This window comes from Montipora foliosa, chromosome 1 (genome assembly GCF_036669935.1).
Source record: "Montipora foliosa isolate CH-2021 chromosome 1, ASM3666993v2, whole genome shotgun sequence".
NCBI classification, from domain to species: domain Eukaryota; kingdom Metazoa; phylum Cnidaria; class Anthozoa; order Scleractinia; family Acroporidae; genus Montipora; species Montipora foliosa.
Genome location: NC_090869.1, coordinates 21,042,078 through 21,056,832, shown reverse-complemented (window position 1 = coordinate 21,056,832; position 14,755 = coordinate 21,042,078). Strand labels below are relative to the sequence as shown.

At 39.1% G+C, this 14,755-nt stretch overlaps 2 protein-coding genes across 2 annotated transcripts in view; one reads left to right on the top strand and one right to left on the bottom strand.

Moving 5' to 3' along the window:
* Positions 1-70: 70 nt before the first annotated feature.
* On the bottom strand, positions 71-2,319 carry LOC137992824 (large ribosomal subunit protein mL52-like). The gene is made up of 5 exons (XM_068838362.1): positions 2,219-2,319; positions 1,999-2,092; positions 942-1,009; positions 430-494; positions 71-283 (listed from the first exon to the last, which is right to left on the bottom strand). The coding sequence occupies exons 1-5, from the start codon at positions 2,247-2,249 to the stop codon at positions 221-223; spliced, it is 321 nt and encodes a 106-aa protein (XP_068694463.1). The 5' UTR covers positions 2,250-2,319; the 3' UTR covers positions 71-220.
* A 4-nt stretch (positions 2,320-2,323) lies between these two features.
* The window catches only part of LOC137992814 (lon protease homolog 2, peroxisomal-like), a 36,919-nt gene continuing 24,487 nt past the window's right edge, over positions 2,324-14,755 (top strand). Inside the window, exons 1-11 of the mRNA XM_068838350.1 lie at positions 2,324-2,479; positions 2,593-2,680; positions 5,074-5,263; positions 6,404-6,519; positions 10,269-10,352; positions 11,078-11,146; positions 11,691-11,765; positions 11,990-12,105; positions 12,792-12,843; positions 12,980-13,026; positions 14,376-14,450. Of these exons, the coding sequence (XP_068694451.1) occupies positions 2,370-2,479; positions 2,593-2,680; positions 5,074-5,263; positions 6,404-6,519; positions 10,269-10,352; positions 11,078-11,146; positions 11,691-11,765; positions 11,990-12,105; positions 12,792-12,843; positions 12,980-13,026; positions 14,376-14,450 (1,022 nt within the window). The 5' untranslated portion in view covers positions 2,324-2,369. The remainder of the gene's footprint in view (positions 2,480-2,592; positions 2,681-5,073; positions 5,264-6,403; positions 6,520-10,268; positions 10,353-11,077; positions 11,147-11,690; positions 11,766-11,989; positions 12,106-12,791; positions 12,844-12,979; positions 13,027-14,375; positions 14,451-14,755) is intronic.

Sequence of the window (14,755 nt, the reverse complement as noted above, 5' to 3'; positions counted from 1 at the left end):
AGACCCGATTTCCTGGTTTTGAGTCAGTCAATCGATTCAGACATCATGATTGTTGTCAACTTTGGCTGTGTGCTCCGAGTCCCACTGACATGTATCAGCTGATCAACTCCAAAATACAATGGTCGCCAGTTAATGTCTTGAATGTTATTAAAACGGCTCTCTCCTGGCTGGCTTTTTATCTGCATTCGAAATCGTGCCCTACTTTGCTTTCCAAACGATTTCATTCTCTGTCTCTCTTTAGGGCAGCTCTCTCAACTTCTTGAAGATAAGTCTTGATTTGGTTCTGGAGAAAATAAAATAAATAATTTTGAAATGATATATCGAGTCTTACTCTAACTGAGAAAAATCAATACTCCATTCTGTACAAGCAGATGTATATTGTATTTTTCTTACAAACTTAATTTATGATTGAAGTCTTTGGCAACTTACAGCCACATCTAATCTTCTGAATCGTCGTATTTTTCTCCGCTTTGTTTCTGGTGCTGGAGTCCCATCTAATTTTAAAAGAGAAACAAATAATAAGTATTGAATATTCTATACTGTGATCATCGTTTCATCATAGAAGCTAAAGTTAGTAGTTCAGTTCATTGAGCATTAGAAAACCTCAAGAAACCATTCAAAGTTGCCTTTGAAACAAACTCGTGGACAATGATAGTGTTTCATGGCTTTGACTCTGACAGACTGACAAACACCAGGAACCCACTCTCTTTTATCTTAAGCCTGCATGTCAGACCTGGGTCTGAGATAATAGGCCATTTCCGAGTTCATGTCTGCCTCCTCTTCAAAGCGAGTCTAAGTGCAAAGTTTTTGTTAATTGAAAATTAGTTTTCATTCATATGTAAAGTAGAACTAATTACCATCACAAAAACTTCGCACTTAGACTTGCTTTGAAGAGGAGACATACGTGAACTCGGAAATGGCCTACTATATTGTACATATACCTACAAAACTCCAGTCAGGTAGATCAGTAAGAGGTCCATAGGCAATTCCATCTCCTGACTGACCACGTCTGTAGACAATATCAAAGCAAAGAGATGTAGATGGCAATTTCTATATTATTGTTCCTAAAAGAAGGTGGCACAACCCAGTGAAGGTGACACTGTTGTCCGTGAATGCCCCAAGTTAAAAGCCTGCTTTCTACACCATTTAGATTTGTCTTTGCAGCTAGCTATCTGACTGCCTTCTGGTGGTCAGGTTTCTTAACACTGTTAAAAGTACTTCCTTTTATTCATGTTCCCACAAGCTGCGAGCTTCTAACAGTAATGTGTATAAATATAGGTTTGTTATTTCCCTCTCACTCTACTTTTCAGCTCTAACGAATTGGTTTAGTTTTGTCTGAACATGATCTGGCCTTTAAATAACATTTCCTCATCTTTCTTTATGCCTTAAACAGTGTTTGCAATCTGTTCATTTTCACTAGTCTAATGACCTCCCATGTGCATTTGGGTAAGCTTTTAACTGTCATATTTTCTTGATAACACAATATCCGTATGGGACAGGACCATTCCAGTTATTATCCATAACCCCATAGGGGTGACCTTTTGTGAGGGGTGTCAGGTGTTGCCAATCTCATTTCTGAAGGGTGAGCCAGTCGGCATTTTTTCATCTGGTAATTTTCCAAATGGATATTGCACAAACTTGTCTGTTATTTCTGAGGAAATGTTGAGAACTTGGCTTTTCTAAAACGAAGGGTGTCATTGTGCACGTTAGCATTTGGATCAGAGCAAATTGTTCATGACCTCCCCATTGGGGAGATGGGGGGCTAATATAAACCGTCATGCAAGGCCTTCAGAAATAGTAAAGACACCTACTCAAATGATACGTCCTCAAGAAGAATCCAAAACTTGTTGCATTAAAGAAATCAAGGGTTACCCCTATCCCTTTGGCTTCATAAGGTCTGAGTCTCCTTACTGTATTACATGGGCTGACTCATCTGAAATTACTTCCACAGGCTGAGAAAGAAATATTAGTTATTGGTAAAGTGTCGGATGTACATACCTGACTCTAGTTCTTTGCCCGGCGTTAAGTTTAGGATTCGTGCTCCAATAACGAAAGAACGAACTAACTAACACCGTTGAAGGTCTCGTGAAAACTGAGATCAATAAGAAACAGATTATAATTCTTTTATTGACTGAGAGAGAAAAATAAGGCATCTCATTAAGTTCAAATCTAAGTTCAGAGAAAGTACAGAACAGAGAGCGGTCAGAGGGACAAATACCTGCAAACCGAAATCGTAAAACAGAGGCCATCTTGAAATTGACAGTGAGTATGGAATGTAACACGACTTTTTGTGTCCGAGAAACAGCGAGAAATCTGGGCTCCAACAAATCTCATACCGTGTTTCAATTCCGTGGCGTTCTACGTGCAACATGGCGTTGATCAACAGAGATATTCCTAAGCGCCTTCCACTGCTCATTCTGAAGGATAAAGTTCTGTTGCCGGGTTCATCCATAAGAATTGCAGTGAGAGACAATGCAAGGTAGCTCATATGTAGCCAAGTTCGGCTTTTGTCTTTTCTCGCTGAAATATGCAAATGAAACTTACGGAAAGTCCTTAGGATTAAGTTTACATTCTTTATTTTGTTAATTTCAGTCTTCGAATGATCGAGTCCAGACTTTTGCGAAAAGATACCTTAAGCAGTGTTGTTATTGGAATTGTTCCTCGCCGATCAGAGAAAGAGGTCTGTGTATCATAGTGATCGTGACATTGGCAACCACAGCACGCACGTACATGTACATAGAGGGTCGTACAGGGGTATTTTCGTGATGCGTGATTAGCTGATTTTATTTTCCGTGAAACGTGAATTTAATAAATTATTCTTCGTGATCCGTGACCTGAACGTCTTGCGTGATTCGTGAAGAACTTGAATTATTAACTGATATTCGTGATTTTACTACTCTATTCTGCGTGATTTTTGAGATGCAAGTTCTCCGGAAGATTTCTTAGACTGAAAACATCAAATGTGACAAGACGTCACATAATATATCGTAAAGTAATCCATTGTGCAAATTCACGTGCTTTGCATGTCTATCATGGATCGGATGTTGACTCCTATTATCTACCCTGTCACGGGAGGTCAAAGGACCATGATTCGCAACATCGAAACTTCCGAGACATGACAGGGACAAGTACGTCTAGTACGATGAGGTCGATGAGGGTCGAGTGTATTATATTTTACAAGGACCCGAAGTCTGTGGGCTCGCTTAATTTGCTTGAGAAGGAATGAGTTCGCTTTCCGATTACAGACCAACATTCATCTTTGGCAGTGTTTACTAAAAAGTTCGCGGAATTTGCCGGAATAAAGGCAGAGGCTGAGAAACGTGGCCTCGGCTCCTGTGTTGAACTTAAATTGTGTCGTCTTGAAAAGGGAAAAGATGGCAGTAAGGCCTTTGCGATAAATACACAAGAGCAATGGGACGAGGAGAGACCACTCCACATGGGCTCCTGACTCCACTCGTAAAAGCTAAACTCTGAGATTTAAGGAGGCTCGAAATAGTTTCTCCGTTTTTCAATCAAATAAACATATTCTGTCCTTAGATACAGTTAGGGTAATCATATTAAGGCGAAATCTGACCAGGGTAATAAGTACCCATCGTAGATTTCTCACATTATATTTTCCTCCAAAATAACGTTACCATGGCAACGATATTAGGCATTTCTTTGAGCCTTAAAATCAACTTATTTTGCCTTTTTTCAAGAAATGGGACGGTGAAATTTTACCATTTAGTGTTACCAGATAATGTTAGAAATACTCTCTAAAATATTTAAAATTCCACAAAATCTGTAGGTCAGTTTTTCAGAAAAATAAGTTTTTTTGAAATGTGCCTCTAATTTTTTTTAAAATTTGAAGGACAAATTCACCGTCGGGAAGCAGAGATATAAACGAGTAAAGTTGCAAAATCAGGAAAAATGAGGGGGTTGCAAGATCGGCATTTACGAATGCGTCACCCGCTCATTCGAGTGCACGCGCGAGTTGAGCTGAAGGTCAACACAAACGGATTTAAATGACCATCAACCCGTTTGTGTAGAATTTCGTAGTTTTCATGAATAGGAGATGTCTATAGGAATTAGAAGAAAGGAGAGCGAAATTAGCGGTATTTGCTTATTTCTTGTGACCCATTTGAATGACGAGCTGACACAAGCAGCTTACGAATTGCGTGTTGGGTGCGCGCGCGCTCAGCTGAAAACCCTTTCGAGCCTCATTAAAGGCTAAAACACGTGGGTGGAAAGCGTGAGTCAGTCTTGTCAACCCCTATGATATTTCAATGCGAAGCGGACGAATGGTCAGAGTCGTCCAACGAGAGTGATTTAGGTAGGTGATTTACGATATGCAGCCTTTACTTAGCCTTTCACGATTTTGCTTTTTCCAAACACTCTTTCTTGCCTAAGAGGTTATTAAAAGGAGTATCTTACTTGTTTATTTCCGTGATTCGGGAAAATGAAATTTTGATATCCGTGATCCGTGATTCGTTGTTTTTTCTGTTCGTGAACCGTGCGACAGAGCCCCCTGTACGACCCTCTACATACAACCAAATGACGTCATTTTGCTTACTCGTTGAAGGTTGACTTTATTGATGAAAGGGAAAGGAGTAGAAACAAATACAATTCACCAAACTGACCTTTTACAAAGTTCTTCATAGTGCAGAACTTGTTTGTCAAAGCACTGCCATAAACCTGGGAAAAAGAAAGAAAGATCACATCAATATATAGCTAGGATGAAGAAAATTATTAAAGAAAAAATCTTGTATTGATTTGTCATCATTGCCATAACCTGTAAATTAAATATAACTATTGGTTTACTGGGTTGTAGAGTGCAATTGGTTAGAGAAGCCAGAAAAATTCAGGACTTTAACGGGGTTTGAACCCGTGACCTCGCAATACTGGTGCGATGCTCTAACCCACTGAGCTATGAAGCCACTGACATTGAGAGCTGGTCATTTGTGGATTCAAATCTTCTCGTGATGAATGAATCAATGAACAAAATGATACATGTATTGAACTGTGAATGTGAAATCTGGTGAAGTTATTGGTTTGTAGTTTAATGTTCATAGTAATTGTTATTTCTAATCATAGGATGAGGAGACATTGTTACGAACTGTGGGGACTGCTGCTGTTGTTGTACAAGTGACTGGTACAAATTGGCCCAAGCCATTGTACACACTTCTGGTTACTGGACTCTGTAGATTTAGAATCGATAAAATTGTTATGGAGGTGCCATATTTGATAGCTGAAGCCACTCAACTTGACAAGCTTTCAGAACAAGGTATTTTATCAAAGGAACTACAGTAAGAAATTTAAAGAACCTAATTTCTATAATTATGGTGGCAACTTGAAGGGTGTTGGCTCATGCATAGACAGTAATAATAATAATAATAATAATAATAATAATAATAATAATAATAATAATAATAATAATAATAATAATAATAATAATAATACTTGTTTGGTATGGGAGGAATTGTAATGAGTTGATAGTAAGGAAAGCAGGGATTCAAGATAGATGAGGCAATTGAGATTGACATCCCAGGAGATGCATGAGTAAAAAACAAAGAACTGGAGAAAATAGAGAAGTACCAATTACGTAGGGAAGAAATAGGGAAGACGTGGAAACTAAAGAAACTGGCTGTGGTGCCAGTTATGATTGCAGGAGCATTAGGGGCTGTATTTGACATGTTTGACAAACGTGTGAAAAAGCTTGACATTACCATCAGACTTAAAGTGATTCAGGAAGACTATGATGGAAAGTTTTGTCCCTATAGAGAGTCGGGATAGGACACCCTTGGGACCTTTAGAAGCTTGTTGTTGTTGCTTGCTCCCAAGAATAATTGTCTGGGCAAGAAACACCTTTTAAGCCTGAGATCCTTCAAAAGTAATCATTATGATAATAGATTATAATGATTAATATCTGGCTTGCTATTCACCATTTCGTACAGTCAGAGACTGAATTGCTAATTAAGGGCGCAGCTTTACAACGTCAGGCCAAAGGAGCTGTGCTGTCGGCCTGGCACTCAGCCCCAGAACATGAGCTATGCATGGCTGCAGCACACTTACCACAGCCAGACGGGATAAGTTGGGAGTAAATTTTGCTTAGGGAGGTAAACCCGAGTAGCCGAAGAAAAACCCTAGGAGTATGAATGAGATTGAAAATCTCAGCCCAGTGCAAACTCAGGATTCGATCCAGAGTCTGCAAAGGTTGGAGGCATGAGTGTTACCACATGGCAAAATAGATAAATAAATAAATAAATAAATAAAAGAGCAAACCGGGCTGGAGGAGAGAAGCAGTTTGATATTTAAAGCAAGTGTGGTGGAGTTTAGTGCAGGACCCAGTTTGAGGAAAAATCTAATTGATGATTAGTGTGCGATAGTAACAGTTGATATTATTTTTCTACTTACCTTTTCTTAGAGGCTGAAATCAGAAAAAATACGGATCTGGCAAGCCTTGCTGATGAGTTTCGACTGTATGCAAATGAACTATTGGACCTGTTGGATGGACGGATACCTGTTGTTTCTCGACTCAAGGTGATAGCATATTCAGAAGCGATAGGAAGACCAGTCAAATATGTTTATATATCATAATCAATGACTGGGCATTTGTTGGAAGGATGGGCGTGGGCTGCATTTGGCACTCCTTAGGAACTACTGAAGGTGGCAGGTCATGCCCTGGTCAGAAAATGTTCACTCTCCCTCAGGCTGTGGGCCCTGTTCTATGATTAGGGCTAGGAGTAAGGACTCAGATAATTTATTTAATGAATTATAAATTCAATTATTAAATTTCATACTGCTTTAAATTATTACATTATTATTTTTCTCAATTAACAAAAAAAATCATACACGTACCGAAAAAAAAAAAAACTATAAAATAGAATACATCTGAATACTTTGAATATGAGGAAGGATTGCTGTTTGTTTCTCATTATGAGTATATCCCTATCATTATTTTGCTCAGAGCCAATACATGTATATGAAAAACTGCAGCTGACAGGAATTTTTTATAGGTTTGCTTTAAGAAATGACAGAGAGAGAAGGATTCACATTATTGAAAGATAACATGTACTTGTTTACCTAGTGACACTATCATGTGATTAATTAATAATAATATTAATGGCTTCCTAATCCCAAAGAAACCCAAACAGTGTTATTTACACCCAGGACTCAGATGGATGTATAGTGCTACGTTTATTGATGATACGCTTAAGTCAATCTGTCCTTTTTTAATGTTTGTAAGATATTCTGTATTAGAGCTACATGTGCGTGGATAGTCTTAATTGCGTCATTAGGACTCACATTAGGTGAAAGGTTTGTATCAACCCATTGACTCCTGGCGGTTCCCCATCGATGTGTCGGGAACTGTGGACATGCCGTGTTTTTTTATTGTTTGATAAAGTCGCATAATGACCGGAAATAATTCAGATCGGATCGAGACATGTATTTGTACTTAGTGGGTGTGTTTAAAATGGATATCGTGTTACTTTCGTTGTTGTTCTAAGCACGCGGTTGAGTAAAGTGAGCGAAGTTTTTGTATTCAAAAGTTGGAATTAAACGGTGATTTTAATAGGAAACGTATTGTCGCTGCGTTTTCGACAAACTGGCACCTCCGACGGGACATATATAGTTGAGCGATTATGGATAAACAACAAGCAGACTTGGACGGCAAGATCAGAACGTTAAACTTTAGAGTGAAGAAGACGGACGAAATCCTGCAAAAAGATGACCGTGTGGCCTTGGAGAGGCACAAAACTTCGCTCGAGAGCATGGCGACCGCAGTGACCACCCTAAAGGAATCGACAGAAGAGAAAAGGTTTACAGAAGGTGAGAATGAGGAAAAAATACAAGAATGGGCAGCAGATGTCGAAGCAGCAGTTGACGAAGCGGATAGTTGGCTGACAAAATAGAGCAAATCGATCGCCATGTGAGGCATGAAGCCGCTCTTTTCGAGCACAAGCGAGCCATCGCATTGGAGAAAGAAAAGATACAGCGACAACAAGAGGCTGTAGAACAAGCTCACGCCGAAGAGTTAGCATTTGAGAAGAAAAAGCTCGAGTTACAACAAGCTCAAAAGTCAACTGAAACCACAGGAGCGACTAGCGAAGTTGCGAAAATGCCGAAGCTTGTCATAACTAAATTCAATGGAACGCCTCAAGACTGGATGCGTTTCTGGGGTCAGTTTGAGACCCAAATCGACAAGTCATCTATCCCTGACGTTACGAAATTTTCGTATCTGAAAGAGTTATTGGTCACAAAGGTCCGAAATCTGATCGATGGACTTCCGTTCACAGGAGATGGTTATCAAAGGGCCAAAGATCTTCTTGCAAGACGATATGGGAAAACCAGTGTAGTTGTGGGAACGTATGTTCGGAACATATTGGAGTTGCCTACAATCAGAGAGAGGGATGTGAAGAAAATTCATGAATTCTATGAGGTGTTGTTATTTAACATCGAATCATTACAAACATTGCAAAGCCTAAACAAACTTGACGCCGCTGTGAGGTTTACATTTGACAAGCTGGGAATCATTAAGAACGAGCTTGCGATGATGGACGGAAATTGGAGCGAGTGGTCCTTTGTACAATTCCTAGAAGCGTTGGAGAAGTGGACGATCAATAATCCAATCTCAGAAGCTCAAAGGCCCAAGGTCGAGGCGATTCCTAACAACAAGAGAGAAAAAACAAGAGCATTTTATGCGAAACGTGATGATGGGAACCAGACGACCGCCCGTGGATGTTTATTTTGTGAACGCTCCGATCACAAAGCTATTGACTGTAACAAAGTCGTGAGTGTCGAACAAAGAAAGAAGATTTTTCTGGATAAAAGACTGTGTTTCAACTGCACGGGATCAAGACACCGAGCCGAAGATTGTAGGAGCAAATCCACTTGTCAAAATTGTCACGCAAGGCATCACACAGAGTCCAAGCACGCGAGCCGGGGATGACAGCAAATAACATCGAAAACACAGCAGTGATTCACCCAGTCGTAGTTGTAAAAATTGGCGGCTACAAATTCAGAGCCTCATTAGACAGTGGCGCGAGCCATTCATACGCTTCATCGACTGCGATTGATTTGACCAATGCACGGCCAAAGTCTACTGGACTAAGGCAGATAGCCATGCTTACCGGAATCACTACGAGAACGATGCAGGTGTTTGGTGTGGTCATTGGTTCTGTACAAGATGAGTTCAAGCTGGAAGTTGATATTACGAAAGTCAACAAGCGAGAGTTATTGGTTTTGGAGAACCCACGTTACAAGGAAATACTTGAGGCGAATTCTCATCTCAACGGGGTGCGAATGGATGATGACGACACTAAAGACAGGCTACCCGTACACATCATACTGGGTGCGAATGATTTTGCGAAGATTCGCACTGGAGAGCGTTTGAGAGTAGGTTGCCGTGGAGATCCAGTTGCCGAGTTCACCCGTTTTGGATGGACAATCATGTCGCCTGGAGCTGACAGTGAGTTGGCAACTGCTTATCTAGCCATTAATTCGAACGCAGATTACGAGAGGTTGTGCGCACTTGATGTTCTTGGTCTGGCAGACTCTTCAACCGGAGATCAAGGTGACGTTTACGAAGAATTCAAAGAACAGTTAGTTCGATCTTTAGAAGGATGGTACGAAACTGGACTTCCTTGGAAGGGAAACTGTCCTCCGTTACCAAACAACCGAGATGGAAGTTTACGCAGATTGAACACTCTTGTACGGAAGCTGAGAAGAACCGACGTGCTCGACGACTATGACGCTGTGATCAGAGAGCAACTTCGAGAAGGCGTAGTAAAGCGAGCACCTGCTGAGGTAACTGAAAGAGAGTTTTATCTACCCCATCAAGCTGTCGTGCGTCGGAGTGCTGAGACGACGAAGCTGCGAGTCGTGTACGACGCGTCAGCCCGTGCGCAAGAGAAAGCACCATCGCTGAACGAATGCCTACATGCTGGACCTCCGCTACATGTACATAATAAGCTGTGGAGTGTCATTGTTCTTAACTGTTTTCATCCTGTGGCAGTCGCTGGTGACCTTCGCCTTGCATTCCTACAAGTGCGGATACGAGAAACCGAGAGAGATTCCTTGAGATTTCACTGGATCGCTGACAAGACAGGAAAACAGGTTGAAACTCTGATGAGTAAAATCGTGTGACGTTAGACAGAGTAAAATACCAAGTCTGGCCAGTTTAGGCCACTTTTGGTGTCAAAGGGTTAAATACCGTAAATTAAAACAGTTGCTTCTGTTTATGCAGTTTTGAATTTCTCTTGGCAATGAATTCTTTGCATGACCTGCAGGATATGTTGAGTGGCTTACCAGATGGAAGTCTTCCGGACACACTGGCATCTATTGTAAAGGCTTCTTATTTGGAAAAGTTAGAGGTATCTTATAGAGTAAATTCTATCAAAATTATGAACATGTAATTCTGTAAATATAGACAAAATTCATAAATGGTGGTAAAGTATAAATTATTCTTTAGTCTTTGTGCTCGTAATCCTCACTAGACTCGTTAGCACAAACATAATTCAAAAGAATTTTTGCTCCAAAGAGAGTTTAGTGAGGGTGATTACAGAACTCTCAAGTCAAGTCAAGTTTCCAAAGAGTGAGATACTTGCTGGAGATTGCCCCAATTAGCCACAAGTGTCCTGTATTTCTAGTGCCGGAGGCACCAAAATTTTCTAGGGGGTGCAGGGGCATGCTACTTGGGAAAATTTTTTAAATTTGCACTTCTCAAATTGCTGGAAAGGCACCATAGAGTCTGCAATTTTGGTTTTTTTATGCTTCTTGCTAAGAGAGCCCATGTTATTATGGTCAGCCTGAGCTAACATATCGGCCTATGGTTCATTCACTTCATTTTTGGGTGCCTGTATACCATACTGCTGTGTCTCATAAAGATTGCATAATTTGTGTCTCATAAAGATTGCATTGTCCTCCTGGAATTTAAAACAATACTAACCTTGGGACCCCTATTTTTCTGTCGAGACCCTCAACCATAATTATGTTAAAGAAGTTGCAGGGACTCCCAAAATATATTTTGAGGGAAAACCATGATACTGTATACTTCAATTTTTTACAATTACCTGACTGCAATAATCTGTGTTCTTAGATTCTCAACACAGAGGACTTGATTGAGAGGTTTAGGAAATCCCTTCACTTGCTGAAGAGGCAAAAAGATGTAAGGTGATATCCTGTTATTACCATTGTCGTAGTCATCATTAATAATAATAATAATAATAATAATAATAATAATAATAATAATTACTTAATTATTTTTTCACACGATAATGTAACACTCTCCTGTTTCCCATTGGAGAGTAAATTTAATACTTGGAGAGTTAAAAATTAGAAATGAACCAGAAAACTCACCCGATCTGGAAAGTAAATTTTTGACTACCCCATATATGACGGAAAACTGTCGATTTTTGTTTTTTGAGGCCTTATGGCAAATGTATGAGCAAGCAACCCCTAAACATTGAGTGATTAGCGAAACATTTGCCACGATCACCCCAATAACACACTGAAAATACCATGAAACATTTAAAATTATTTCTGCACTAACTTTAATACTAAAATTTGAAACCTAGTACTCTCAAGGTGAAAAGTGGTGTTAAACGTTAGTGTCAAGCCCTGCTTCTTTGAAAAGTCTTAAACCAACGAAAATTTTTAACAAAAAGGAAGTATACAAATTGAATCACATTGTTATCTCATGATTTTGTTAGGGTATGAAAGGCACTAGTCTATTAAAAACTGGCTCACAAATAAACAGGAAGGTCTGGAAGGGTAATCATCAAAAGGTAAGGAACACCGCTACGATCAAATGAACAGTACACTTTCTTTCTGACAATAGTGACCCAACGTTCAAGATCCTGGCGGGGGAGTTGGGGGAGGGTGGGGGTGGGTGACTGCTGACTGTGAGACAAATAGATGAATGTTGCAAATCCACAACTGACAGCCTGTGCCAAAGTTTGGGTGGTCCAAAAATATCAAAATTAATGTTGATGATTGTTTCAATTCCAAGAGAGGTGTAGGAAATGTAATTGTTCCAAGAGATGGCAAGAGAATCGGCAAAGGATTTGATGAAGATGACAATGATGATGATGAAGATGATGTTGATGAACTGGAAAGAAAAATAAGGTACAGGGTGTATTTGAAATAATTAATATTTATATATTCATTGATCATTCTACACTGTATAGCTAGTGTATTGAGGATGGACTTAGTCATCCAAAAAAAGAAGTTGCATATTGCAGTACAGGTTGAAAATTACTTCTTGCCAGCTTGCCTATAATGTGCACATGTAACCAAGTAAGTTGGAGCCGACAAAATTTTATAACAGTAAATTTATTTACCGACAAAACACGAATGATTTTCCTTGCAAAATGAGTTGTGCTTTATTTTTGCAATACGGGATTTTCAGATTTGAAATCTTATTTTAAACAATGAAAATTTTGATTGATACAATTACTGTACAGTATAACCCTTGATAGGAAATTACATGCAACAATTTGAGTGCTCTTCAACTTCATGATTTGAAACAAGCTTTTGTGTAGCAGTTCGTGTTCTTGAGCTGTTTACCCATTCAAGTCCTCATCCCTGCAAACAAATTCTTCCAATTTTCAGTTGTTTTAAATAATGGTACTTGTATCTACAGCTGTATGCAAGGACCAGTTTATCTTTCTCATTTCTCATACACACACCATCTGTGCCTGTACAGGAGCTTTAGGATTAGAAACCAAAAGGATAATGATAATTATAATTATGGCAAGTATTTACAATATATTTTCTTGTTGAAAAGCATTTCTTTCAAAATTGATTATTAGGTCAGCTGATCTTCCAGAGCATGCATTTAAAGTGGCAATGAAAGAGTTGAAGGTGGGCATTTTAATAAAATGTAGATCTCATTTTATTCAGGAAAGCAGAAAAATATACACTGTATATTGTTATAGCCTGGGAGACTTAAAGGAAGTGTGAATTTTAATCTTGTTGCTGTGTTTTCTTTAACATAAAGCGCTTGAAGAAGATGCCTCCCCAGTTTCCTGAACATGCCACATCCAGGTACATGTTTAATGCATGCATGCTTGACATTAATCTGAACTTTAAAAAACAAATTATTGTTACCGTAAACGTCCTTTTGTGATTGGTAAGAATGCTGGAAGGTATAATTAACCCTTTCACCCCTGAGGGGCTCCCCATTGACGAGTAAAATCGTCTGGTGTTAGACAGAGTAAAATCTAGCTGTTGTTAACCCTTTCACCCCCGTGGGGTTCCCCATTGACAAGTAAAATCATCTGGCGTTAGACAGAGTAAAATCTAGCTGTTGTTAACCCTTTCACCCCCGTGGGGTTCCCCATTGACGAGTAAAATCGTCTGACGTTAGACAGAGTAAAATCTATAAGTGTCACTCTTAGGAGGGAAAGGGTTAATGGGGACATAGTCTCGGAGTGAATCTAGCTGTTGTTAACCCTTTCACCCCTGAGGGGCTCTCCATTGACGAGTAAAATCGTCTGGCGTTAGACAGAGTGAAATCTATAAGTGTCACTCTTAGGAGGGAAAGGGTTAATGTAGAAAACTAACCTGGAGTCAGAAACAAGAAAAATTACTGATTTTTGCAGTAAACAGGCCTTCTGATAAATTATTATGCGATGGTGCGGTTTCGCACAATCGACCTCAAATCGCATCCAATCGCACAATTCACGAAAAATCGCATATTTCACAAAAGAACGTGCAAAATTCATAAAATAAAACATAAATCAACAAGTTTCTTAAATGTTCCTGCATAAATACGTCATTTTAAAGATGATTTACTTTGGAAAACGGCTAATTTACCTTCAATTTCGTAAATATTCAGAGTTCAAGGCATTATTTTGCATGTGGGGGGCCTGGTACGAGTCGCATTCTTAAAGAGTCGTCAATTTGTGTAACACAAACATGCCCTTTGTTCAGATTAGCAAATCTGTTCAGAAATATAATACTGCACAGTGTAAGAAGCTAGTCGTAGCATACAGAAATATTAATTATTATTGATTATTCATTTGGCATGTTAGCTGTGTCCTTTCAACTTCTAGCGTGGTGCACCAATAGTGCAGAAGACCTCATTTTTTTACTTGTCCCAGCCAATGTCGATCAAGATTCATAATTACTGTTCCCTTATGTTCAAAATGTCTTTAGGACAGTATTAAAAACGTGTTTTTTTAATCCTGAAACCTTGCAAAACAAGCTTAAAATTGCTCAGAAAAAAATTGCATAATTTACAATATTTATCACATAATTGGCCTTTCTAATCGCATAATTTGCCCTGCAAATTTCGCAGAATTTGCATTTTTTCACTGCACCCTATCAGAAGGCCTGAGTAAAGGTTCGGTTTAGTCTTTTTGATTCTTTCTTTCTTTTTGTGCTTCTGAAAGAAATTATCTGGAGTGGATGGTCGACCTTCCTTGGAATCGTGAAACTAAAGACAAGTTGGATATCTCTCAAGCAAGGTACATGTTGATGTCTTTTTTTACGCAGTAAAAATTATAATACCATACCACTGATCGTCTCATCATTGTGCATGAAAGAGTAGAAAACCAACAAACTATTTAACACATTTTTATGCTGTCAATTCATTATTTAAGTCCAAAGACACACAATCTAAGGCAAACCTCCACTTATTACACTGTCACATAAGTGAATAAGACTTATTAAGGTATTGAAGTATTGTACTTGATTTAAATATTATTATTGTTATTATATTGTTGTTGTTTCCCGACAATATTATTAATTTAACTCTTCGGATACCTCCTCA

Coding starts and splice junctions, on each gene's coding strand:
- LOC137992824 (XM_068838362.1), bottom strand. CDS start 2,249: ATGGCCTCTGTTTTACGATTTCGGTTTGCAG. Junction 2,093..2,218: donor TTTACGATTTCGGTTTGCAG/GTATTTGTCCCT, acceptor TATTGATCTCAG/TTTTCACGAGACCTTCAACG. Junction 495..941: donor ACCTGACTGGAGTTTTGTAG/GTATATGTACAA, acceptor TTTTAAAATTAG/ATGGGACTCCAGCACCAGAA.